The sequence below is a fragment of the Leptidea sinapis genome, chromosome 4 (assembly GCF_905404315.1).
Source record: "Leptidea sinapis chromosome 4, ilLepSina1.1, whole genome shotgun sequence".
In the NCBI taxonomy this organism is placed as follows: domain Eukaryota; kingdom Metazoa; phylum Arthropoda; class Insecta; order Lepidoptera; family Pieridae; genus Leptidea; species Leptidea sinapis.
The window spans coordinates 1,282,783-1,309,448 of record NC_066268.1 but is presented as its reverse complement, the minus strand read 5'-3'; the positions used below and the strand labels follow the sequence as shown (position 1 = coordinate 1,309,448).

The 26,666-nt window shown below is 38.8% G+C and overlaps 1 protein-coding gene across 1 annotated transcript in view; it reads left to right on the top strand.

Moving 5' to 3' along the window:
- The window catches only part of LOC126980016 (NACHT and WD repeat domain-containing protein 2), a 270,439-nt gene that overhangs the window by 224,735 nt on the left and 19,038 nt on the right, over positions 1–26,666 (top strand). The window contains exons 7-22 of the mRNA XM_050829637.1: positions 1,042–1,216; positions 1,978–2,122; positions 2,803–3,028; positions 7,931–8,041; positions 8,978–9,153; positions 9,714–9,868; positions 11,252–11,455; positions 12,856–12,995; positions 13,838–13,949; positions 18,632–18,730; positions 19,519–19,688; positions 20,352–20,515; positions 21,476–21,639; positions 22,833–23,002; positions 24,175–24,394; positions 26,035–26,247. Coding sequence (XP_050685594.1) covers positions 1,042–1,216; positions 1,978–2,122; positions 2,803–3,028; positions 7,931–8,041; positions 8,978–9,153; positions 9,714–9,868; positions 11,252–11,455; positions 12,856–12,995; positions 13,838–13,949; positions 18,632–18,730; positions 19,519–19,688; positions 20,352–20,515; positions 21,476–21,639; positions 22,833–23,002; positions 24,175–24,394; positions 26,035–26,247 — 2,644 coding nt within the window. The remainder of the gene's footprint in view (positions 1–1,041; positions 1,217–1,977; positions 2,123–2,802; positions 3,029–7,930; positions 8,042–8,977; positions 9,154–9,713; positions 9,869–11,251; positions 11,456–12,855; positions 12,996–13,837; positions 13,950–18,631; positions 18,731–19,518; positions 19,689–20,351; positions 20,516–21,475; positions 21,640–22,832; positions 23,003–24,174; positions 24,395–26,034; positions 26,248–26,666) is intronic.

Sequence of the window (26,666 nt, the reverse complement as noted above, 5' to 3'; positions counted from 1 at the left end):
TTATATATATATAATTCTTGTGTGCGTGTGTATGTCACTGAACTCCTCCTAGACGGCTGGACCGATTCTAATGAAACTTTCTGTGTGTATTCAAAAGGATTCGAGAATGGTTTAGATTCACAATTGAACTACCTCCTAAACGGCTGGACCGATTTTGATGATTTTTTTGTGTGTTGCAGTGAATTTGAGATTGGTGTGTGTCTTCAGGTGGATTTGATAATGGTTTTGATTCACAATTAAACTACCTCCTAAACGGCTGGACCGATTTTGATGATTTTTTTGTGTGTTCCAGTGAATTTGAGATTGGTTTAGATTCTCAATTCCGTCGATATAATATAATTATCCTGCTCATGTGTATTTAAGTGGACTCCTCCCAACGGATGGACCGATTTTTCAAATTTAAGACGTGTGTCCGAAATTTCCGACAGGACAACGTCTGTTGGGTCCACTAGTCTATATATATAAAAATGAATTGCTGTTCGTTAGTCTCGCTAAAACTCGAGAACGGCTGGACCAATTTGGCAAATTTAGGTCTTGAATTATTTGTGGAAGTCCAGAGATGGTTTAAAAGGTGAATAAATAGGAAAATGCTGCTAAATTAAATAAAAACAACAAATTTGCTTTTCCTTTGATGTGTCCATACATAATTTCTATGAGAGAATTTATTGACGCACGGTTTGACAGTTCTGCTGTGAAACAATTTCATTACGACAGCAGGGTGCATATTTTACGAAGTAATTTTTGATGTTATGATATATTATTGACAAATTCATATAAAAACATTATTTTATTTATTATATACAGAACAACGTCTGTCGGGTCAGCTAGTAATATTTAATATTCATGACGCAGCTCTATTTGACAGTTTTGCTTAGATTTTTAAGTAACTAGCTTAAAATTGCTTTAAATAAATTTAAATTGCCAATCAACGGTATAAAGCAATAGGTATATAATATTTGTGTCGCAATAATATGCAAGTCGTTCCGAGTGAAGCAAACAATAGAATAAAGCCCCTTTCTCAGTAGAAAGTATACCTTTCAGACCCATCCCAACCTACGTGCTGTCATCAGAACTGCAAATGCTTCGCGACGAATTAGCAGCTGGGGGTGTCGACGTCATCCTGCTAGATACCTGGTACAAAAAGGATTCGAACGCCGTACCACCCGTGTCAGTTCTACAACCTATATCATCTATATTGCTGAATTTTAATAACAAGGTTAGTTTAAATTTTCTTATGGAAAGAATAACGGAATGATGGCTCACCTAACATTGAGCGACATATATTTCAGCCTTTTGCAATGACATTATGATTTACGTCCTAACTGATTATGACTTGAATATACGATATTTTCAGGGTGCCCATCACTCTGGGAGCTAAATATGGCTGGATTACAAATAATACGCTTCAGCGTAAGTTTGAAAGAAAATAAAATAAAATCGGTGGCAATCCCCACCAACAAAATATATGCCCTATTCCCATTTATAACAAAAATTAAATAAGTAATAAGATGTTCTTGAAATTCCACAATCTATAATATAACAACTAATATTAATTAATCAAATAATTAACGGAGCAGAGCCGGTCCCATGGTCAGGATATTCGTGGTTGTCCATTGTTGAGAGCGTTGAACACGACAGCATGTAAAACACGGTCCTACAAACACACGGCATCATTATTAGCAACAATTAATGTTACAATTAATTGGTAGGTAGATTTTGTAACAAGAACATTTTATTAGCGGTGTGCGCGTGCGACACAATCGCCTCGTTCGATAGTTCGATCGTGTCTGCCTGGAGCCTGCTCGGCACTCACCAAGTGACAGCTATTGCCCGCACTTGCACCGCACACCGATTACACCCGAGTTAAGACGAATACCGAATCATCTTCGTGCTCGTTTCTTCTGCTCGACCTCTTGATTGCGACATATATAATATTTTAATTTATTCCACTTTCTAAAAATATATTTAAAATTATAGAGAGTTCCGAAACTCCAAGCTGAGGACCAGGCCATCTGGTGGGACACTCTTGGCAAGATGCAGAAGCTGTTCAGGAAAGCTTCCCTGCAACTCTTCAACGCTGGAAGAATCGACAAGGACACAATGCACAATTATTTTATGTCCGGTAATTATCTCTAAATTAATTAATACGTAATGGTCAAAGTTTTACCAATAGGAGGATCTTTTGCACAGGATGCCGGCTAGATTATGGGTACCTATTCTGCCTAACGACGCATATTTCTGCCATTAATGTGTAAGCATTGTTGTATAGCTGGGTGCCGTAGCTAGTGAAATTACTGGGCAAATGAGACTTAAGATCGTATGGGTCAAGGTGACAAGCGCAGTTGTAGTGCCGCTCAGAATGTTTAGTTTTTCTAGAATTCTGAGTGGTCATATTGTAATGGGCTGAGCGTATCAATTATCATCAGCTGAACGTCCTGCTCGTCTGGTCCCAAACTGAAATAAAATAAATTTTACTTATCACCTTTTAAAAAAATTGTCAGTACGGAAAAGTGACAACAAATGGAAGACCCCTTAAAATCTTTAGTATGGGAATAAATGTCACCAAAACTCACAATTATACCTTCCTGGATATTTCCACATAAATGAACGTCTTTATGAATGTTCTATTAGTTCAATCTTTACAGTACTCTTTAGGTAACACTTAAATATCCTTATCTTTTTACTTTTTTTTAAACGTGAAGGTTTCCGGTCTACTTTTAACCAACTCCACTATGGTAAAATGTAACTTTAGCATTATGATTGTTTTAGAAAAATAAGTGATGTTGAAATTTTTCCATTTAGTAACTGAACGAGAAGTTATCAACGGAGTACTAAACGTGAAGAATACTAAGAACCATTGCTTGGCGTATGTCCGGTACATCAACAACATAAACCTGCAGAATCTGAAGAAAGCCAGCAACTTCGTGGATATCCTCAACCGGAGTCTAGACGCTGAAGCATCGAAGCTGCTTGCAGATCTCCGAGATGTGAGACTACCAGAGAAAATAGAAACTACTAATATACAAAAGTAAGAATCGTCAATCGTTTGCCTCTAAAATTTAATAACAGATATCGCGCGAGTTCAATGCAGAGTTGCGATAGTGCTGTGACCTAATTGTAATTGATGACGATAATCATGAGTGTGTCGATAAATTGAAACAATGCTTCAAGTTTGTCATTTTACACAAGGTTAAATTAAACCTAATAATTAAATCTCAAATTTTTGTTCGACCTTTCTTCAACACACATGTCGAAAACATTTTTTGCCATTTAGAGTTTTTTTGAGGTGAAAACTTCTTTAGCAGATTTACCTTCATTTTTCGTTGTGATTTGAAAGTCGATGAAACGAAAAAGCGCGACAGTAAAAAGATTCAGACACAAATTCCTAAGATTTAATGTGAATGTAAGTGTATGTATATTAATTTTATTTATTTATTTATTTAATATGAATGTATGTGAGTGTAATAAAATGATATAGGAAGCATTATAGTACAGTGCTTTGCTTCTAGGCAATCACAGTTGAAGAAGAGATTGTCTTATGTATGACGCGAGTATACTATCTATTCTAATCTAATCTATTATTCTGACGTAATGCGTATGACGTATTACTCATAGACACCAGGAGAACATAAATATGGTAGGGGTGATAATAATATCTTTCATAGCGGTTGAAATCATGTGTCATCCTAGCAACATGTACCAGGACTTCATATGCAGTTTAGAGGCCTGCCCTGTACTTTCCCCGGGACGTAAAAAGAATAGGGGAGTCCCAGGCCCATGGGTGTCGTAAGAGGCGACTAAGGGCTTTTTAGAAGTGGGAGAGTCACGCTGCCGTCTTATGACATCAGCACAATCGGGCCAGACTCGTCCGGGTAAATTACCATACTCGCACAGAATACCGGCGTGAAGTAGCGGCCTAGTGCCGCTATGTTTCGCATAGGTTAGTGTCAAGGACCGGAGGCCATCCCTTCCCCCCCCCTCAATAAAATATGAGAGCGGTCCGTAAAAAGATATTACCTCAGGAGGGTACCGGCTCTACGAGAGCCTGAGAATCCCCCCGCTCCACGCTCAACGTGGACTTTTGCAATATCAGGGGAATTCACTCCAATTTAAACGCCGTTCACCACTTTGACCACGTTGAGTGATTCAAATCGTAGTCTTGGGTGATTTCAACGGGCACAATGCCGAATGGCTTGGATCACGTACCACAGACTACGCAGGGCGATCTGTACATAATTTTGCATTGGCGTATAGTCTGTCCCAATTGGTTGAGTCGCCAACGCGGCTCCCGGATGTGGATAGCCACATGCCGTGCTTATTAGATCTTCTGCTGACTACACATCCCGATGGTTACCAGGTCTTTGTCGACGCCCCTCTCGGAACGTCCGACCATTGCCAGGAGTGTAGTGCCTATCCGACGCCAACGTCGCAGACCACCAGCGACCCGCCGCGTTTGGCACTACAAGTCAGCAGATTGGGATAGGATGCGTTCCTTTTTTGCATCCTACCCTTGGGGCAAGGTTTGTTTTCCTTCGGATGATCCTAGTGCTTGCGCCATTGCAGTAGCCGATGTGATACTGCAGGGCATGGATATTTTTATACCAAGCTCTGTAGTACCGATCGGTGGCAGATCACAGCCCTGGTTCGATGCGTCAGTTAAAGCAGCATCTGACTGCAAAAAAGAGGCGTATCGAACTTGGGTTGCGGCGCTGGGCACAAAGGATCCGAACTGCAAAGTTCTTAAGAGGAAATATAACCGTGCCTCCAGATTAAAGCTACTCTTGGTAACTTCAACCATCCGTCCATGCCGCCGTTGCACATGAGGAATGACACCCTGGCCCATACGGCAAAAAAGAAAGCCGAGCTCCTGTGCGCTCTTTTCGTCTCCAACTCGACTTCTGACGACAACGGAAAAACACCGCCGACCATCCCGCGGTGTCAGAGCTCTATGCCTGAAGTACAGTTCAGACAGAAAACTGTTAGGCGAGTTCTGTTTTCGTTGGACGTCAGGAAGTCGAGCGGGCTGGATGGCATTTCTCCAATCGTGCTTAGAACGTGTGCCGCTGAGTTGACGCCGGTGCTAAGGCGTTTATTCCGGCACTCTTATTCCAAAGGCGTAGTCCCTGATTCATGGAAGTCAGCCCTTGTCCATCCGATCCAAAAAAAAGGAGACAGTTCGGATCCGGCGAACTACAGGCCTATTGCTATCACCTCCCTGCTCTCCAAAATCATAGTGAGCATAATTAGCCGCCAGCTTTTAGTATACCTAGAGGGTCACCAGTTGATCAACGACCGACAGTACGGCTTTCGCCATGGACGGTCGGCAGGTGTTCTTCTGGTATACCTAACACATAGATAGGCGGCGGCTATTGAAAGCAAGGGGGAAGGCCTGGCAGTTAGGCTGGATATAGCGAAGGCCTTTGATCGTGTATGGCACAAGGCGCTCCTCTCTAAACTTCCATCATTTGGGCTTCCCGAGAGCTTGTGCAAGTGGACCTCCAGCTTCCTCACGTCACCTTCCTGGGCGTAGCATACAGGTCGTTGTCGACGGATATTGCTCGAACCCGATGCCCGTGAATGCTGGAGTGCCCCAAGGCTGTGTGCTATCTCCTACGCTGTTTCTTCTGCATATCAATGATATGTTGGACACCTCCAACATGCATTGCTACGCAGATGACAGCACTGGTGATGCCGTATACACGGGCCATGCAGGTCTCTCTCGGGAAATCGTCGACCAGTGCCGGGAGAAACTTGTGTCTTCTATCGAGTCCTCTATCGAGAAGGTCGCGGAATTGGGTAAATTGGACCTTGTCCAATTTAACCCCCAGAAGACTCAAGTATGCGCGTTTACTACTAAAAAAACCCCATCTGTCGTATCACCGCTCTTCGAGAACACTTCTCTTAAAGCCGCGCCTAGTATCGGAATACTGGGTCTCGAAATCTCGAGCGATTGCCAATTCCGTGGCCATCTGGAGGGCAAAGCCAAATTGGCTTCGAAGAAGCTGGGCGTCGTCAATAGAGCACGGCAATACTTCAAGCCAGCCCACATTCTAGCGCTCTACAAAGCGCAGGTCCGGCCACACATGGAGTATTGCTGTCATCTCTGGTCTGGTGCACCTCAGTATCTGCTGGATCCATTTGACCGCGTGCAACGTAGAGCAGCTCGAATTGTCGGAGACTCAGTTCTCTGTGAACGGATGGATCACTTGGCGTTGCGTATAGACGTCGCTTCATTGTGTGTCTTCTACCGCATTTATCACGGGGAGTGTTCCGAAGAGCTGTTTAGCCTGATTCCTGCCGCCGAATTTCACCTTCGCACGACACGCCACAAGTTAGGATATCATCCCCACCATCTGGATGTGTGGCGGTTCTCCACAGTGCAGTTTTCAAGAAGCTTTCTCCTTCGTACTACAAAGCTGTAGAATGAGCTTCCTTGTGCGGTGTTTCCGGGACGATACGACATGGGTACCTTCAAAAAAAGCGCGTAGACCTTCCTTAAAGGCCGGCAACGCTCTTGTGATTCCTCTGGTGTTGCAAGAGAATGTGGGCGGCGGTGATTACTTAACACCAGGTGACCCGTACGCTCGTTTGTCCTCCTATTTCATAAAAAAAAGAGGTTCATCCACAACGCAGGTTTCACTTCTGATATGTGTAATTTGTACGCACGCAAATTCATTTTGGAGCCAAACCTGATGGACTCGGATAAATCATTATTAAAATCAAAAAGATAACATGGGAGCGCAACTTTAGTATGAACGCAATCACACTGTAAGCGACGACTACGACACAGCAATACAATGTAGTAATGCAAGGAGAGTCATGCGGGAAGAGGGGGGAGATGTTCCCGCTGTTTAGCCCAGGCCCCGACTGTATTTAACTCGCGCGCTAGCTGACACTAACGCTTACTTTCAAAAAACCAAACAGTGTTGTTTATTTATTTTGATCCTATTTTTAGTATCTAGTATCCTTAACAAGAAACCTCGTAATTGATAAAGCTTATGTACCGGAATTGGATATATAAAACTCATCTCGTGGTATTCTAACGAAAGAAAACAAGCGAAAATAAAAAAAGGATTTGTTCTGTTTTGCTGTGTCATTTGTTATTATTTCTGTACTTTGGTATAAGGAAGAGCAACTTTTAAAGTTTATTATACAAAACTCGCTGTGAGCGAATAAGTAAAACACTTACAAATTCTTTGTAAATATTATATAATTACAATGGTTTTACAACTAGTTAGTTTTACAAATGGTTATTATTTAATCAAAAGGTGCGCCTCGCGCCAAAGTTCTGTCGTAATAGGGCGAAGTTGTGCACGACAGGTGCCCGCATTGCGTTGCCTCGCTGCCGTCTTCACGTCATTGACAAAGGCACGATGTTCAATCCTAAACACTCGCTATCATTAAACAATGAACAATATATATTTTTTTAACTAAGTATCATATAAGTATCCATTACATATTTTTGAAATGAAATGAAATGAAATGAAAATGAATTTATTTCGGAAGAAAAACTGACACATTCACAAAAAAAAGTTAAAGAGAACAAAATATATACTTAATCTAATACTAAACTTACTTAACTTAATACAAAAGAAACAAAAGCAAAACTTGATGTGGCAGTGGTCTTCCAAAACTGGAGTTGTGGCCTGGGCTAAACAGCGGGAACATTTCCCCCCTCTTCCCGCATGACTTTTTGATAATCTTCTTTCACTGAAAAAGAACTGAGAATACTTTTTAGGCTTCTATTATTTGTCTTGGCATAAACTTACAATAAAAGCGTGCGAGAGTGAAAAAACATCCCAATACTTTGAAAGATGCGAGCGCAGTACATAGATACGAGTTTGATTGACGTCGCATTCCTGGAGATAAGCTTCACAGTTGAACTGATATAAAGATACTATGGTAAAGTAAAACTAAAATGGTATTCCAGGTACACAGTAGAATGGATAGGTCGAGAGGGTCTCGACAATGAAACCCACGGAGAGTACCTTAACCATTTCATATCTCATTTCTACAAGAATATCATCAAACTTGTCGATAGGTAAGCATTTAGATCTAATTATATTAACTACTAGCTGACCCGGCAAACGTTGTTTTGCCTTATAAATTATTTTTAGAGTTAGACCGTTTCTTGGACATTGCTTTATTTTTCTAAAATAAACGTAGCCTAAGTTACTCCTTATTACATCAGCTACCTGCCAATAAAAGTCGCCGGATTAGCCGGAACAAACAGACAGACAGACAAAAATTTAAAAAAATGTTATTTTGGTGTATGTACCCTATATATATTCATAATATACATTTAGTAAAAAACGGTTATTTCAATATTACAAACAGACATTCCAATTTTATTTAAATGTATAGATAATTCACACAATATTTTTATAAATGATAACCTATATGTTATTCTGGTGTGTAATCTATATTATTGCAAAGTTTCATCAAAACTTCAAACATACATCCAGACATACATACTTTCACATTTATAATATTAATAGGATTTTCTAAATTGCCTTTTAAGACTTCGTATATCTGAAAGATCACCGGAATACGTTGGATAAGGGCAGCGGAGGACCGATCGTCATGGAGATTTTTGGGTGATGGTGTTTGAAAGACGAAGCAGCGGATAGAAGCACTTGCCAAGCAAAGATAGTATTCGTTATACACAGTGCCTTTTATTTTCTAGTTTAGTAATAAATATGAACCTTTTTCGAATAGGTCCAAAGCTTAAATATCATTAAGTGACTATGTGAGGCCGATACGGTTTTTCTCATATTACCAAGAGATTTTTTCTGAAAGACTAAGGGGGAAATGTGAATCCAATTGACCAGCGGAAGTTTGACTTTGAGCTCAAAGACTTTGATATTTTTAAGACGAATAACAATACGCACTAGAGTTCCAGGTCAATAAAGTACACAGTAATAAAGTTACAAATCTTATAATAAAAAATCGCGCACTTTTTTTTGGATTTTCGCAGAGCCATGCGCAAAGAAGACAGCAGCGCTCAGGGCCAGATAGTGACAGAAATACTGCAGCATCTGCATGCTTGTAATAACTCTGTTAAAGTTTTCCACGGCCGGGAACCAGATCTCAATTTTATCGAGGACTACATGAAGAACACTTCCGATAAGCCATTGGTATTATATGGAGAGGGTAAGACTAGTGATATCGTTTTAACGTTATTCTTCTTAGTCCTTGTAAGTTTCCCCTCATCTTCACTCGCCTCGCCACACACTCTTTCTCTTTTGTAACTTGTTTCTCTCATCAACGTTGGGTATATCTGGACCCAACCTTAGGCTTCAGGTATGTCTTTTTCAACTTCTTTGGCCTTGTAAATCTTCTTTCTTCTTCACTCGCCTCGCCATACACTCTTCCTTTTTTCTTTCTTCTTTCTCTCGCATTCGGTATATCTGGTTCCAGCCTTAGGCTTCAGGTAGTTCTTTTTCAATGAGTGCTGGTAGGTTTTGAATTATAACTAAAAAGAAGAAGAAAATCTATCAATAGAGAATGAAACATGAAAATACTAATAATTAGAAATCAGACCAAGAATGAACTGTTCTAGAAGAAATGACTTGAGAATCGCATAATATGTTGAAAGAAGGAAAAGTTCGCAGAGTTGTTCTTATCATTATCACCTATGCACGAAGCACAAATATGATTTTATTCGATTTTAATATTTTCTTAGATTTCAATATATTTTTGTTCTCTTATAGGTGGGTGTGGCAAAACAAGTTTACTGGCTAAGAGTTCAGCAATGTCTTTGGACACTTGGTTCGGTGAAGTTCGGCCTACAAATATAATTAGATTTCTGGGTACCACGCCTGACTCTAGCGCTTTGACACCTACCCTCATTTCTATATGCCAACAGGTAAGAAAAGATAAAGGCAAGCCAAATGCAAGAATTGGCGAGATGAATAAGTTATATAGGATAGTGACGGACGTAACATAGTTCTAGCTAATAAACCTGAAGTAGAGGCAAAGTCATATATACTTCATACAAATAATCTATAATATAATTGTGATCGCTTTTAGTTAATATAAATATTTAATTTAAATTACTGAATCTACCACGTTCCGTCCCGCACCACGTTGATGTCTGGCATACAACAATCGCGCGTTTTGCTAGAAATTTATTGCCTCGCACGCTTCACTTTGCGGAATCAATTACCGGCTGCGGTTTTCCCGAACAGATACGACTTATGGACCTTTAAGAAAAAAGCATACCTTAAAGACGGCCAACGTATTTCTTGACACACCTGTTATTGAGGATGTCCAAGGGCGCTTACCTCACCTCTCCCCATCCCGTGAGCCTCTTGCCCGTTTACCCACTTTTATATAAAAAAAAATGTGTTCCGAAGGACAAAAGTGAAGTTCGTGAGAAAAACATACAAAAAACTGAACAGCCACTTATTTAATTTAGTGTATTATACAATAGCTGCAATACACAATATAACAAATTAGTTTGTTAGATGCTGTATACAAAATATGAATCGTGTTATTAGTTAAAAGCTTTTTAAACATCAGATATTTTTCATAAAGAGGTAGCAATAAAAAATAAACTGACCAAATATAAATTATCCTATACTGGACGCGTCAACCCTTACAGCTTGGATTATTCCTTATTTATTTTAGGTCGCTTTGTAACCAAGTGTAATGCATTGTGAATATACGAGAAATTCGCTGGCCTCTCTTCATCTTATCAGATGCATTCGTAAAAAAATTATGAACGATGCGGGACTCGAAGCCGTGACCTCTGGGGTTCCGTCCAGGATGAAGCCACAACCTAAGAGTTGAACAAGACATATCAAGATTTACGAACGATACGTGACTCGAACGGTGGGCTTAATGGATGAGCGCTCGGATGGAAAACGAGAGGTTGCGGGTTCGTGTCCCGCACCGTTCATAAATTTTGGTTATAAATTTAAGTAATCCCAGAAGTGAGGGATATTTTTAAAAGCAACAAACTCTAAGCTTCTTCGAATAAATTAAGAATTATATCACAATGTCTAATATTATAATAGTAATTGGATAGAGTAACGTCCTAACACGTCAACGGTTGCGGCAGAACTGTATCGACTCCAGGGAGACCTTCAGAAATCTTCATCCTCTTCTCCTGTCACTTTCTCCAAAATATTTATCGGCAGTTATGCATCACGCTCAGTATTATAGAATATAGATTGCGGGGACTGAAAGATTGACTTCCCCGCCAATTAATCTTAATCTACCCTCATTTATAAAAATTAAATTTCAGATATCATACAACTTCGCATTACCATTTGAGACTATCCCTGATGACTTGGTTCCTCTCACAGCACATTTCAAGCAACTGCTGACGATGGCGACGAAGGAACAGCCACTTCTTCTGTTTCTGGATTCTGTTGATCAGCTAACTGGAATCGGGACTGAGAATAATAAAGTCTCATGGTTACCGACTAGATTACCAGCGCATTGTAAGGTAAGGAATTAAGATGTACTGAGTAGGATTATTATCAAAATGTATTTAGTAGGAAAATGGTAAAAAGCATTGCGCAACAGTCTTATTGGGTGTTTTTCTCTATTGATAAAATTAATTTTAGTTTTGTTTCAAATCTTGTGATATTTTAAATATATTTTCCTAAATTATATATCTAAAAGCCAGAATTGTCAATTTAGATATTAAAAAATAGACAACATTTACAGGGTTCTTTTAAGATAGACCTTTACTTGAAAAGCTTTTCAGAGTGGTGTTTGCGCCTACTCTTACTCATGTTAGTTAGTGGTTGCTGGGTGTAGTAGAAAAAGAATGTAAGCTAAATGCAAGACTGACAGTGTGAAGACTACTGTCAGCTAAGCAATAAAACCGTAGGTTAGTGGACTTCCTGCGAAAATGTGCCCTGTATGAAATGGAACTAAGATGGAAGGAAAAGCGACACTTAATCCGGTCCTTGATTTAGACCCGTGGCTTTCTTCTTCACTACTTCAAAATATTGTTCGCGGAGCGTTAATTTGCCAGTTGCGGAGCGAGCGGGTGACTTGCGCATGCATGTGCGGCTTCGGTGGGCGGCTTCTGACACTGGCTAGCTCGCGCGCTGCCGTCGCGTTGTTCCAATGTGGTGCGAATTGTCGCGGGTGCGATGAAGGGGGGAAAGAGAGGGCATAACAGTATTAGCAAGCGGATAGACAGATAGCGGCCTTAACATAGAGCTTTGACTAGTACACCACAAATTCGGATACTATCCCCACCATCTGAATCGCTGGTCTTCCTTTACAATGCGATTTTTATGGAACATTCTTCAACGTACAACCAAATTATGCAATGAGCTTCCTTGTGCGTTATTCCCAGGATGGAGGATATGAAATGGGTACCAGTGGAAGGCTCATTTGCACAGGATGCCAGCTAGATTATGGGTGTCACAACGGCGCCTATCTGCCGTGAAGCAGTAATGTGTAGCATTATTGTTTCGGTTTGAAGGGCGCCGTAGCTAGTGAAATAACTGGGCATACGAAACTTAACATCTTATGTCTCAAGGAGACGAGCGCAATTGTAGTGCTGCTCAGAGTTTTTGGATTTTTGAAGAATCCTGAGTGGTACTGCATTGCAATGGGCAGGTCGTATCAATTTCCATCAGCTGAACGTCCTCCTCGTCTCGTCCCTTATAAAAAAAACCTTCAAAAGATGCGACGCTCCTGTGATTTCTCTGGTGTTGCAAGAGAATATGGGCGGCGGTGATCACAAAAAAAGCGTTGCCAGCCTTTGATGAACAGCGATTCTTGTTGGCTATCGTCTTATCGCCAAGACATTGAGATATTTGTATCTTGAAAAGTAACTTTTTTCTAACATTTAAAAAAAGATACGAAACATCTTGCCTATTTCAGATAATAGTAACATGTGCATGTGAAGAAGCAAATCCCGACGTTTCTAAGGAATACGACGTACTGCGTCGTATGATAGATTCCGAAGAGAACTTTCTAGAAGTCAAAGCTTTAGGTGAAGATCTAGCGATGCAAGTGTTGAAGTAAGTGACGTCATTAAAATTAGAATTTGGTTTCATTTATTCAAAAATATACACCTAGGCAAAGACATTTAAAGAGACTAACAGCTATAACTCAGCCCGTACGCCTTCCTCTCGAATCGCGCAGCGGTCAAGTGACCTCTACTAACAAAAGGACGTTTGATGCGTCTTTAGTCGGTATTCTGCTACAGAACGTGCAACGGGAGAAGAAAAGCGACAAACGTCCTGACTTGTTTTGTTTTTTGTGTAAAAATCGAACAGTGGCTCAAACCAAAGCTCACTGTAACATTACCTATCACCGGTGGGTCCAATTGATATTTGAGTGGCTTTTAATAAGTTTTGCGTAAGACTTGAGTTTATTAAGTATGTATATCCTGTTTGACCATTGGTACTTACAGGTCGCGGTGAAGTTGAGTGTTGGTGATATAATAATTATTATAATAAAGCCTCATCTATTCCATAACTCTTTTTACACAAAGCGAATTATTAGTAGTATTAGTAGGTAAGATAAAATTCTAATTGCTTGGTGTTAGTATGATTAGTTGCTTATGCTTCTATTTATTTGAGTTGTGGATCTCGTTAGTGTAAAGGCCTCCTCCAGTTTTTTCCAAAGTATTCTATTTTTGCTTTTACGCATCCAGCCTTTTCCTGCAATCTCTATTATATCATCAGTTTACCGTTTGGTTTGTCTGCCGACTGGCCGGATGTTGGTGATATACCAAGGGGAATTCGTTAGGATCCACAGCATTTAAAACGATCCTGCAAATTATAAAGGGTGCACAGCATGCACAGTCTGTAAAGAAGACTGTAAATTAAAGCCTATTTTATTGACATTTTTGATGCAGATTGTGGATGGCGGCAGCGGCCCGTGATCTATCCAACTACCAATGGCGTCTCGTCTCCAACGCGATTGGACAATGTTCGCTGCCTATTTTTGTAAAATTGGTATTTGCCGAGGTAAACATTTGAATAGTATTATATTTTATTAATTAATTTATTTATTTACTTATTAATCTATTCATACAGAGAAAAATATACTTAATTTAAGTAGACTTTAACATTTACTTTACAATTATTAATGGTATTAAATTTTATTTAAAAATAATATTATACCAAAAAAAATATTTCATTTAGAGCAGTGTTTTCGATTTAGCGGTCGGCGACATTTTCATCTAGTTTTAAAAGTATAGTCTTCTATCGATCGTCGGATCGTAAATATTAGTTGATAAATAAATATCAGTGAAATCACCGCTTTTTACCATTTATATTCTTTTTTCTATAAATAAAAGTGTGTAATTTTTATTAGTAATCGCATACAACAAATACAATGATTTATTAACCATAACAGATTGACTGACCTGTATAAATACCACTCACTGGTCAGGCTGTTCCTATGTTTGTTTATTTGTGCCTATTTGAAGCGCCTAACAAATTTTGACGTACAGGGTGGCGCAATAGAACGTGCATATTTAAAATATTGATTAAAAAATAAATACAAAAGGTATAGTTAAAATATAACTGAGGTATTATTAAGAAATAACTGAAGTTTATTTTTTAAAAATAACATCGTCTAAATGATGACCCTCTCTACGACGACACTCCTCTAATTGCAAACGAAAGTTATTGAAAACTTTCTTTAGTAATGCTGGTGTAATTGCTGTCATTTCACCACGGATATTCTCCTTGAGCTGATTGATGTTTTTCGGATTATTGCTGTAGACTTTGTTCTTGAGGTATTCCCACAATAAAAAGTCAGGAGGCGTCACGTCTGGACTACGTGGGGGCCATGGGATATCACCTCTTTTCGAAATCAGTCTGCCAGGGAACGTCTGTTTCACAACCGCCATGGAGTCATTTGATGTGTGACAGGTAGCTCCGTCTTGTTGAAACCAAGTCCTAGAATTCACTATTCTTGAATTTTCAAGCTCTGGAGCCAAAAAACCTTCCAACATCGCAACATAGCTTTCGGTATTAACAGTGACGTTTTGCCCCCGCGCATTTTCAAAGAAAAACGGTCCAATTATTCCTCTACCAGAGATTGCTGCCCATACTGTCACTTTAGGACTATGCAGTGGTTTCTGGTGCCTGAGTTTGGGATTCTCACTGTTCCAGTAACGACAATTTTGACGGTTTACGAACCCATGGATATGGAAGTGGGCCTCATCTGAGAAAAGGATATTGTCAAAATTGGAAAATCGATTAAGCATTTTTAATCATTAGCAAATGCGAGCCTTGCTCCGAAGTCAGACTCTTTCAATTCTTGTGTTAACTGCAGCTTGTAAGGATGCAGTTTAAGATCCAAGTTTAAAATTCGTTGCAAACTTCGTCTCGATAAGTGTAAGACAGACGATCTCTTGCGAGTAGACATTTGTGGATCTCCTCGTACAGACTGCATAACTCTCTCAATATTGTCGTCGGTCCTAGATGTCCTTGGACGACCTTTTGCTTGTGGTTTAAACGTTGAACCAGTCTCTTCAAAACGCTGTACCCATATTTTAATTAAATTAGCACTCGGAGCTTCACTAATTGCCGTAGTCCATATTCAGAACAATATAAACGCCTAGTAACGATGTATGAACGAGAGTTCTCGTAAAATACGCGCGCGCAAAATGCGTGACGCTTCCCGTCGAAGTGACTCATAGTGACTAAAACTCCATGAGCCCGCCTACCCAACGATGCAGACTCCCCCCGTCCGCGCACTTTCTACCCCGCAAAAAATTTTTATGCAATATGCACGTTCTATTGCGCCACCCTGTATAATGCAAATGGCTGCGAGAGAAGCGTACAGTATTTTTGTTTGTTGAATTAATTTCGTTCGTTTATCGTGTTATTCCTACTTCAGGAAACAAAGAAATGAAGTACACAAATATTTTTTCACTTCTCATGCTCCGAAACTGCTTATTTGTGCACGATATAGGCTGCATAAACGTATCTACTCATAAATGTTTCTATATTAAGGCAAAGAATATGAGCCATACAGCCAAACACAATAAAAAGTTCAGAGATAGAATTTGTTATTTTATAATATTTACTTTAATTCATTTGCCTCATGTGTTTTTTAAGACATAAAAGATATAAAAAATTAAATTAAAATACGGTAGGTTATTTAATTAATTGAAAATCTATATATATTACAAAATTAATTTTATAGTAGGCTGTATAGGTCTGGAGCCCAAGCCTAATATCAATGTCGTAAGATTTAAAAAAAAGCGGCGGGAAACAGGTATTGTTTTTTCGTGCGTTTATTAATTTCTTCAAATTTGCTAAAGTTTTAAAAAATGTCCATGTTATACGACTGTTTTATTTCCTCGCAATCGAAATGAAAAGCAAATGAGTTTATAGCTCGTCCACAAAACCATTTTACCAAAATTGGTTCGTTTTGTGCACTTCTTGTAAAATCTACTATTTCGTAAATACACTGGCCTACAAAAGTAAGTATCACACTTTTCAAATTAATTTTTTTTCTTAACTATAGAAGGTAGAGATTTAAGATTAAAAACGTTTTGTTGCAAATTTTATAGGCTTTAATTCTTAGAAACTAAAATTAATTAATTATAATATATATATAATATATTAAATCTACCAGGCCCTGCTTTAGTACCCTGAGGGTAGTAGGTGGTGGTCTGCAATTTCTGACTAGCCTCCCAAGCTCATCCCAGGCGTGTTTAATCGGGTTGAGATCAGGACTTCTTGATGGCCAAGCCATCACGCTGATACCGACCTCCTGAATATACTCTTGTACGATATGAGCCGTGTGTGGCCGGGCATTATCATGCATAAGCACCGATCATCACCCATATTTGCTAAATACGGCCCTGCATACTCATTGAGAATCTCTTGAGCATATATTTGCCCAGTGAGGGTGCCATTTTCTATGGCTACTAGCTCTGTGCGACCTTCTGAAGATATGCCAGCCCATACATGTACACTGCCTCCACCGTATTGGACTCTTTCTGAGATGCAGGCTTGAAGGTATCGCTCACCAGGTCGCCTGTAAACACTTCGCCTTCCATCAGAAGTGTAAAGGGAGAATCGAAACTCATCTGCAAGCAAAATTCTTGACCATTCTTCTTCATCCCACTGCATGTGTTCACGGGCGGACCGCAGTCTCGCTACTCGATGCTGTCTCTCGAGTTTTGGGCCACTCGCTGGTCTTCGGGGTTTCAAATTTGCTTCAGCAAGTCTTCTCACTGTACTGTCACTAATGTAGTCCCTCCGGGTCTGAAGTAGCTGTTGCTGGACTTCAACTGCATTTTGGTGGCGATTTCTTAACACAGTGGAAATAATATAACGATCTTCTCGGGCACTGGTACACCTGGGTCTGCCATTACAAGGTCTCCTCAGATGGTGTCCAGTCTCTTCGTACCTTCGCTTTACCTTCTGGACCGTTCGTACCGTCACAGCCACCATTCTTGCAGTGCGACGCATACTGATGCCTAGTTCCAGAAAAGCCATGATCTTAGCACATTCTTCAACTGAAAGAGGCATGATAAATAAATGTTATGTGCTTTTTAGGATAAGTAGATCTTGAAAAAAAATTAAAACAGAAAGAAAAATGTGAATGGTAAAATTGTAATTCGGAAACGTCCACTTTGAAAAAGGAATGGTTTTGTTTTTGAAGTTTTTTTTCAGCCAATTCTTAAAAGAAGGTTACCGACTATAAAGTTTTTATGTACAAAATTAAATTCTCTTTGGAGTCCTTTTTATTTCGAAAGTATATCTTGTGAACTTAAAACGTTATCCCAATTTTAAAAGTGTGATACTTACTTTTGAAGGCCAGTGTAGTTTCCCACCATCTATCGATGTTTGCTTAGCTGAGGTCGTTATTATTAGTTTAAGTAACGCAGACTCTCGCTACATGGCCAACAGCGCCAAAATGGTGAACATCAAACGGGCACAAAAGCACTTTGACAGCCGCCAGTCCAGTGGTAAAACGTAGACGTCAGTGCGTGTAGTGCTGTACCGTACGTGTCAGTTGTCGTACTCTTACCATGTTATCACGTTAATACTGAAGTTGCGATACCGTTTTTCTCTCAGTTTATCTCTTGGAAAAATTAATTATCATCGACACACTCATAATTATCGTCATCAATTATAATTAGGTCACATCACTATCATATTCCTGAACTCTGCATTCAACTCGCGTGTTATCTGTAGTTAAATGTTATATTATAACACTAGAAATAAGGGATTGCTTGTAACTAATTCTAGTAGGATAAGGTCATAAGATACATAATAGCTTTAAGGGTAAATATATACACTTATATAAATTAAATAAAGTCCCAGCCACTGTTCATGCATTCTCTACAAATAAATTTAAATGTTTTATTAAAAAATGGCTCTGTCGTGAATACTACTACTTCACAGCTGAATATCTAAATGATCGGACATCCTGGGACTAGATTGTGATTATTTTATAGCAATAGCAATCACAGAACAATATTGTATATTTTGAGTAACAAGAGCGCAAAAAAATGAATGCCGGGAGAATTTCTTACGCTGCTTCTTTTCTCTCAAAGCGGCATTTGTTTACGAAGTGGTAGTATCTAGTATATTTGAAATGACAACAATATCGTTTTTAAGAAAACAAATGCCTTTTTATGCCTTTGAATTGATACAACAATAACAATATATTTCAGGTTTGCAGATGGAGGAGTTACACAAAACCTCAAGATACACATTTGGCATCAACTGTCATGGATTCTATAATGATGCTTTTTGAGAGAATTGAGAAACAGGTTAATTTTAACTTCTACCATTTTACCTTTATTCTACTTATTTTGGTAAGACACTTACTAACTTAAGCAAGGAGTAGACAAGATATAAGTCAATGTCAAATATGCTTCATTCAATTAGGCTTAAACAAAAAAGTAGAGCTTGTGAGAAGAACACACAAGAAACTCAACTTCCACTCTTTTCAATCAAATAGAGTATTTTACAATGGCTGTAATATACATAACAAATTAGTTTGTAAGGTGCTGCATCCTATATATGTCGTGTTTTAATAATATTATTAATTATTTCTTAAAAGTAATAAATAAGCTGTATAAATAAAAATAATAATACATCAACCTTTACAGCTTGAACTCATTGTTGGTGTAAGGATGCTTCGTGAAATTGATGGTCGCGATTACTGTCATAATCTATATATATATATATAAGAGATTTCCACGTATATAGTCACTCATCACGATATCTCTGGAACCATTAGAGCTAAAGACTTGAAATTTGGTAGGAATATTCTTTTCACCGAGTAGACGTCAGTTAAGAATTATCCAAAATAACGGATTATCCAAAATCCCATCCGCAAGAGTTTTTTTTTATTATGAACAGAACAACGTCTGTCGGGTCAGCTAGTTATTAGTAATCGCATAAAACAAATACAATGATTTATTTACTGTAAGCACCCGTTCACGAGTTGATGCATGGACCCTTCGCACATGTTTGAGGGAAGGGGATGACCCGGCGCACGACGCCACCGCAAGCTATTTCAGTGAGCATGACGAAAAGAAAATTATTATTTCAGCACGGTCGTCTCTTAGTATTCCATGCATTGGCCTACATAACGGCAGCACGGAGTGGTCTTTCAGAGACTGAGCTAGAAGACTTAATATCCTTGGATGATAGAGTGTTGGATGATGTCTATCAGTACCATTTACCGCCTGTCAGGAGAATACCGCCCTTGTTGTGGACTAGGTAAGGATGTTATTCCGGTTTTATTAGAAATCAAAATGGACAAATGGGGTAAATTTATAGTGACTAACGTAAATAAAAGTAATAAACCTGCCTTGTTTTCATGCGTTGCCTAATATCGAGAGGCTATTTCTAGACGTTTAAATTATCTAAGGATATATTTTGATATGTCTGAGATAAGATCTGAAAACTAAATAATATAAAATCTTATACTAGTGGTCCAATATTTTAAGCGGCCGGCAATAGTTGAACCTTAGAGCACCCGCGCACTAGAGCGGTCACGGCCCGGGTACGACCAGACGGGTTATCAGGGTTTTAATGCGGCTCCAGCAGTTGACGAGCTGACATTAGCGGAGGTGGACGTCGAGGAAATGGCAGTCATTGCTTTTTTCGCTTTTTATTATGATAAATGCGATGATATACGGGCCGCAACCCTCACGACTCCGGACTCGTATACAGAAAGTATTCGGTCGCGCCGACCATTAAACCGCCGCAGCTCCGTGCACGTTACATCCAGCGTTTCTATATAAAAAATCATGAATTTTTGGGCCGCATGCCTCCAGCCGGGTCGTATTCTTACTCTTAGTAGAAAGCGCAATGTCAGTGCTGATACCCAAGCACCATTTGGAATTGTTTTCTTTATTGTCACGGCTTAAACTTTTCCAGGATACGCAACGATCTTCCCAACTATCTCTCGGAGCGCGAGGCGGACGGTGTTTCCGTGATGAACTGGTACCACAGACAGTTCCGGGATACCGCCAGAGAGAGATACTTCAAGAACATGAACATGGCAATGTACTTCCACTCTATGATTGCCGATTATTATTTAGGTATGACAATCAGATCCACTTTTAATTTTTTGAGGGAATCATCCAAAATATAACTGCAAGCTAATTTCTAGTCCAGAATATACACGTATACAACGGAATTACTGATTCTTATGTTTTGTAATTTTTTAACTTTATACCCTCGCCATTGTAAAACAGGTAGAAAGAGTCTTTGTTGACTCCTCCTCCAGGAAAGTTGTCAATAACGTCGAGCGTCTTTGCGGCCGATTCAAGAATTATAAAATGTATGCAGAATTTTTTCTTTCATTTATCATATCGCATATTCTCAATTATATTTACTTATTGCGCAATAGTGATTTTCCATACAAATTGGCAGTAAAATAAGAAACACGAAGGGGAAATTCGTGCCATATGAACGTGGCACTTCGCTATTGGTTGAGACATTATCGGCGCTTCAAAAATACAGTCACGTACAAAAAGCTTGATATAATGTTCATATATCTTCCATTAAGCCGATGTGTGTGTTAGTGGATTATTTTTTGAGTGACTGTACAGTGTACACATGCGTATTGCATAAATATACCCTTTTCCTCAGTGCTCCTTATAGGTAGTGCTAACCTCATCATTTTATATGTGTCATGCAATATTAGTTTTGCCCTGTGCTTCCCCGTGGCATAAAAAGAATAGGGAAGTCCCAGGCCCAAGGGTAACGTAAGAGGAGACTGAGGGTATTTACCAGAGGGAGGCTCCTTCGCACAGGATGCCGGCTAGATTATGGATACCACAACCATTTTCTGCCGTGAAGCATCAATGTGTAAGCATTATTGTGTCAACCTGAAGAGCGAAGTAGCTAATGAAATTATTAAAATTATTACTAGGCAAATGAGACTTAAAATTTAGGAAAGTATTTTTGGGTTTTTCAAGAATCCTGAGCGTATCAATTACCATCAGCTGAACGTCCTACTCGTTTCGTCCCTTGTAGTCATAAAAATCTTTTTTCAGGTATTTGGGGTGGTGGAACCCCAAAGCCCTTTAAGTACACCGAAATACAGCGGCACCGATTCAACCTGGCTGATAAGGAAGGTGTGGCTGATCGAAAGGTTCCCCTGCAGCCTTTGGTGTTCTTGTCTGCTGATGGAAGCAGCAAGAGATATAATTTAAGAAAGGTGACCTCAGCTTATATTACAAAATATTTAATAAACAGGCTTACTATTTTGATCAAAGTACCTTTATTTCGGAATGTGTCTTACCAGGTTTTTTCCAATTTTTTATTACAATCAGGGACGAGACGAGCAGGTTCAGCTGATGGTAATTGATACGCCCTGCCCATTACAATGCACGGCTGCTCAGGATTCTTGAAGATTTCGAACGGCACTACAACTGCGCTCGTCACCTAGACACACTAGATGTTAAGTCTCATTTTCCCAGTAATTTCACTAGCTACGGCGCCCTTCAGACCGAAACACAATAATGCTTACACATTACTGCTTCAAGGCAGAAGCCTCCCACTGGTAAAACTGTCATACTGTACAACGGCGCATTGGTGGAGCTTACCGCTTAAGGATATTGAGGGAGCGTAGGATTTTTATGGAATAGGAGGACAACTGAATGGTAAGGACAACCTGTATTTTCTATGCAGCCAGTGGAATTTTACCTATTGCCTCTTACAATATTTAGTTATATTGGTGATTATGTATGTACATAGGCATATAAGCAAATTTTCTAGTAACTGTGATAATCATAATGTTGACACTAGGAAGTAATATAAACTAGTTATGCCTACTACTCGGCTAAGATGACTTTAAAGTCTTTTATGGGGCAATGTATGCTGATTCCATAGAATGTTCCAAACAAATATATTGCGCATTTCAAAAGAATTGCTAAAATACTGTCATGTGTTAAAAGTTAATTACTATAAAGCAAATTAATTTAATGGATTGGAAATGGAACGACCGCCACCAGGCTATTTAAATTGTAAATTGATTGTCACGTAATTTTATAGAAAAAAAAATAAGGGGGCTGAGTAACTTGCGCCCGTTCTTCACAGGTTTGAGGCATAAACTTTCGAATTAATGGTAATGTGGTTTTTATTATTATGAATCTATCTTAAGTTCGGAAAAAGTAGAGCTCGTGGGAAGAACGTACAAGAAACTCAAAGGCCATTTTTTTCAATCAGATAGATATTTTTACAATGGCTGTAAAATACATAACAAATTAGTTTGTAAGGTGCTGCATCCAATATATGAGTTGTGTTTAAATAATATCAAATATTAACAAGGAAGGGATTTTATTCCACAGTTTAATACCTTAATTAATATATAATTTGCTGCAGTTTTACATAAATATTATTCCGTTTCAGTTTGGAGAGTTGCCGTTTCACTTAGTCCGTTCGAAGCGCTTCACAGATCTATACGCCGAGGTATTGTTCAATTACGAATGGATCCATGCCAAACTCAACTGTTGCCCGTTGCAGGCGGTTCTCGCCGACTTTGAAGATGCCAAACTACATGTCAACAAAGATGGTGTTAGGTTTGTATGGATATTAAATAATTATAGATACAGAAGAATTTTGCCTAAAAAGGCTATAAATTATAACACTGAAAAAATATACAGGATGTAATCGTTAAGTGTGACCAGGCGAACATTCCGTAACTATTTCAGATATAAACACACACACACTTACATACATTTGGAAGGGTAATAAGAACACTTTATATAATATTATATTTTATAAGAAAAAGATAGCTTAAGTAGTAGTAATCGGGGAGCTACAATAGATCCACTCCCAAACAACACCTTAGGGAGGAGGGGATGACTGAAACCCAGCGCTGCATAGAAACATAAATCCATGATTCCATGTCAGGTGAAGCTGAGCCTTTTCCTTTTGCCTATTGTTTTGTATGGCAATAATTTAAAGAATTAATTTATTATTTATTTATTGTAAAAAAAATAAACAACAGCCATCTTGTGGACTCAATGACCGGCTGCAAATCTTCGGAGTTCGGGAGATTTCGATAGACCATCAAGCATAGAGCAACTCCCATTTTAAAGCCCTACTAAACCAGAGGTCAATGGATGCGTTCCATTGACCACTGGTTTTGTGGGTGTCCATGGGCGGTTGCCTTACCATTTTCCTGAGCGATACCCCAAAATTCTATGAGGCATTTACTCACAATCAAACTCAAAAATTGTCTGAAGCAAAATCTTACCTACGCGTCTATTAGTCAGAGCTTTCGTTCAGTCGTGTTTCGACCGCGCTTTGAGTACAACGCCTCGCAATGACAGTGTTCCGTGAAAAACGGTTCATATCATATTATCATATCCAAACTTCCCTTTTTAAGTTGACCACTCCATCTTTTGATGGCGTGATATGTCAGTAACGTACCCCCTTAAATTAATAAAATTGTTATAATTTAACTTAACTTTTTAATCATTTTGTTAAATAATTACATTTCAATTGCTAAAACAAGATATTCTTGCCTTGTGTTCGCGCCCGAGCTTCTAGTGAACGTAAACAATAGATTTTTATGTGTAATTTTTTTTTAAGAATAATTATTGTAAAACATAATTTTTATAGATTTGTTTTTTTTTTATTATTATTATTTCGATTATTATGCTGATATTAATATGTCATTTTCTGAAAAAAAAGTTTCACTTGTATCGTGGTTTCATAAAACCGCACAATTTCCTTTTTATTCTAGGGAGCTAATGCTGGTAGCCGATGCCCTTCGACTTGGGGGTGCTATACTGGGCACATACCCAGATATGCTTGCCCCGCAACTAGTCGGCCGGCTTTTGCCAGAAGCTCCCCACAACCCTGCAGTGTCTTCTCTCTTGAAACAGTGCCATGATAAAGGCAAGAATCATTGCGCATTGCTGCCTTCGCACCATTGCCTGCATACTCCAGGAGGGCCCTTGAAGGTAAGAATTCCAATCTAAGGAAACAATCAGTCTCTATTAGTGATAATTATTAAAAACCGAAAACCCATATACTCTTCTAATACATTTTGAGCTATATGATTAGAAAAATAAAAACTTTCAATACAAAGAAAAGTTTGAAAGTACCAAAGATATAAAGCAAAAATTTTATACTACTGAAAAAGTTTTGTCCAATTTTGTTGATGTGGAATGGTGGAACAATTTGTTTAGTATTTGAATTGAAAACTATCATGCGGAAAAAAAACAAAAAGCGCCCATTAAAAGATTTAACTAACATGAAATAAAGTACGGTAAATAGTAGAATTGGTACGCGTAGTATTTGCGTATAATTATGCTTATTTTATGTAAATACTAGCTGACTCAGCAAACGTTGTATTGCCGATATCAAAATCGCGATACAAAAGTAACTGTTGATCGTTGATGGGTGAAAATTTGAAGTTGTATGTACTTTTAAATGCTGACTCACAATCAAACAAATTAGAATAAAAATGGCAAAAAAATTAAAAAAAAAGGCGTGTGGCACTCGGGGACTGCCACGGTGAAGCTATTGCATAGCGTTTTTTATCAACTTATGCAATTATAATTATTTATTTATTTTATTTATGCAGTATTATTCTTAATAAAATTAATTTTAAAAAAAGCAAACGGGAGCTGAGTAAAATTTAACTTGCAAGATTTGATTACAGATAGACAACGGGACAGGTGAAACTAAATAAAAATGCTTGTCATAATAATAAAAATAAAAAAAACGTGATAAAAAGGCTCGAACCTGGGACCTTCTGCACAACGAGCATGTGATAACCGCTGTTTCACGGCAACTGTAAAAAGCGTGCCGAAATATTTATATATATCTAGTATGTAAGTGTTAGATTATTTTCGTTACGGAATTTCTGGATTCAGTCCCCACGCTCAAGGCCCGCGATAAAAGCTATGCAATAGCTTAAAATTTGGCGTGGACCAACCTTAACATTTAGGGGGATGAAAAATTGATGTTGTCCGATTCTCAGACCTACCCAATATGCACTCAAAATTTCATGAGAATCAATCAAGCCGTTTCGAAGGAGTTTAACTACAAACACCGCGACATGAGAATTTTATATATTAGATAAATTGGAAGCCGGGAAGGTAAGATATTTAAAAGTTTGTCCAACTTGATGATCTCATGTGCAGCCAGTTTAAGCGCCGGCCTCCCGTAAGGGCTAGAGCAACCTGTGATTTAAAGGTTATTCACTGAATATGTCATCCTAATGAGTGGCTTTCATCCTGGTAAGCGTCCTTCTTAAGTCGACAAAAGGAAGTACTTCGAAGTACGGACAAAATTAGCAGCGCGGAATGAACCAGTTCGTTGATTATTTTGCGTACGCTTAGATAAAAATTCATTGCAAAAATAAACTATATTATGTACTGTATTCGTTTGGAGTAATATTACTACTAGTGCTGTCTCGGGGCTGTTTGAAGAGTTACCCGTAAAGGAATATAAAGTTTAGGTTAACGGCTGCAGTTGGACATAATGATACCATTACTTACAATAAGGTCTGAGACGGATCATTTTTGCCTTCAAATTCGACCCCAAAAATATTATAAGTATGTACCCACATAATAAAAAAAATATTTTTTTTCAGTATTCCCTCGAAGGGCACCAATTCGCTGTGTTCGCATTTCGTCTGAGCTCAGACAAGAGATACGTTGTATCAATATCTAGCAGGGTCATATCTTGGGACCTCTCGACGTCAGACCTGGCGCGAGACCTATGCCCACAGCTGGAAGGAATCATGCAGAATTTAGAATTGTCTCCGGACAATAAATGGGCTGCTGCTTCCACTAATAATTCTGTGGTGAGTTATTCTCGAATTTTATTATTCCGTTTATGTGATCAGATCGTGGAGTAGGGACTTATTGATCCATCATGTTTGCTTCCTAGTCTCCCTTAGAATAGATAGTCAAAGTATACTGATATATAGAAGCTATTGAGTTTTATATATTTTTTTTCTATTATTACAATAAAGGACGAGACGAGCAGGACGTTCAGCTGATGGTAATTGATACGCCTTGCCCATTACAATTCAGTGCCGCTTAAAATTCTTGAAAAACAGAAAAATTCTGAGCGGCACTAAAATTGCGCTCGTCACGTTGAGACATAAGATGTTAAGTCTCATTTGCCCAGTATTTTACTTGCTACGGCGCCCTTTAGACCGAAACACAATAAATGTTTACACATTACAGCCTCATGGCAGGAAAAGGCGCCGTGGCACCC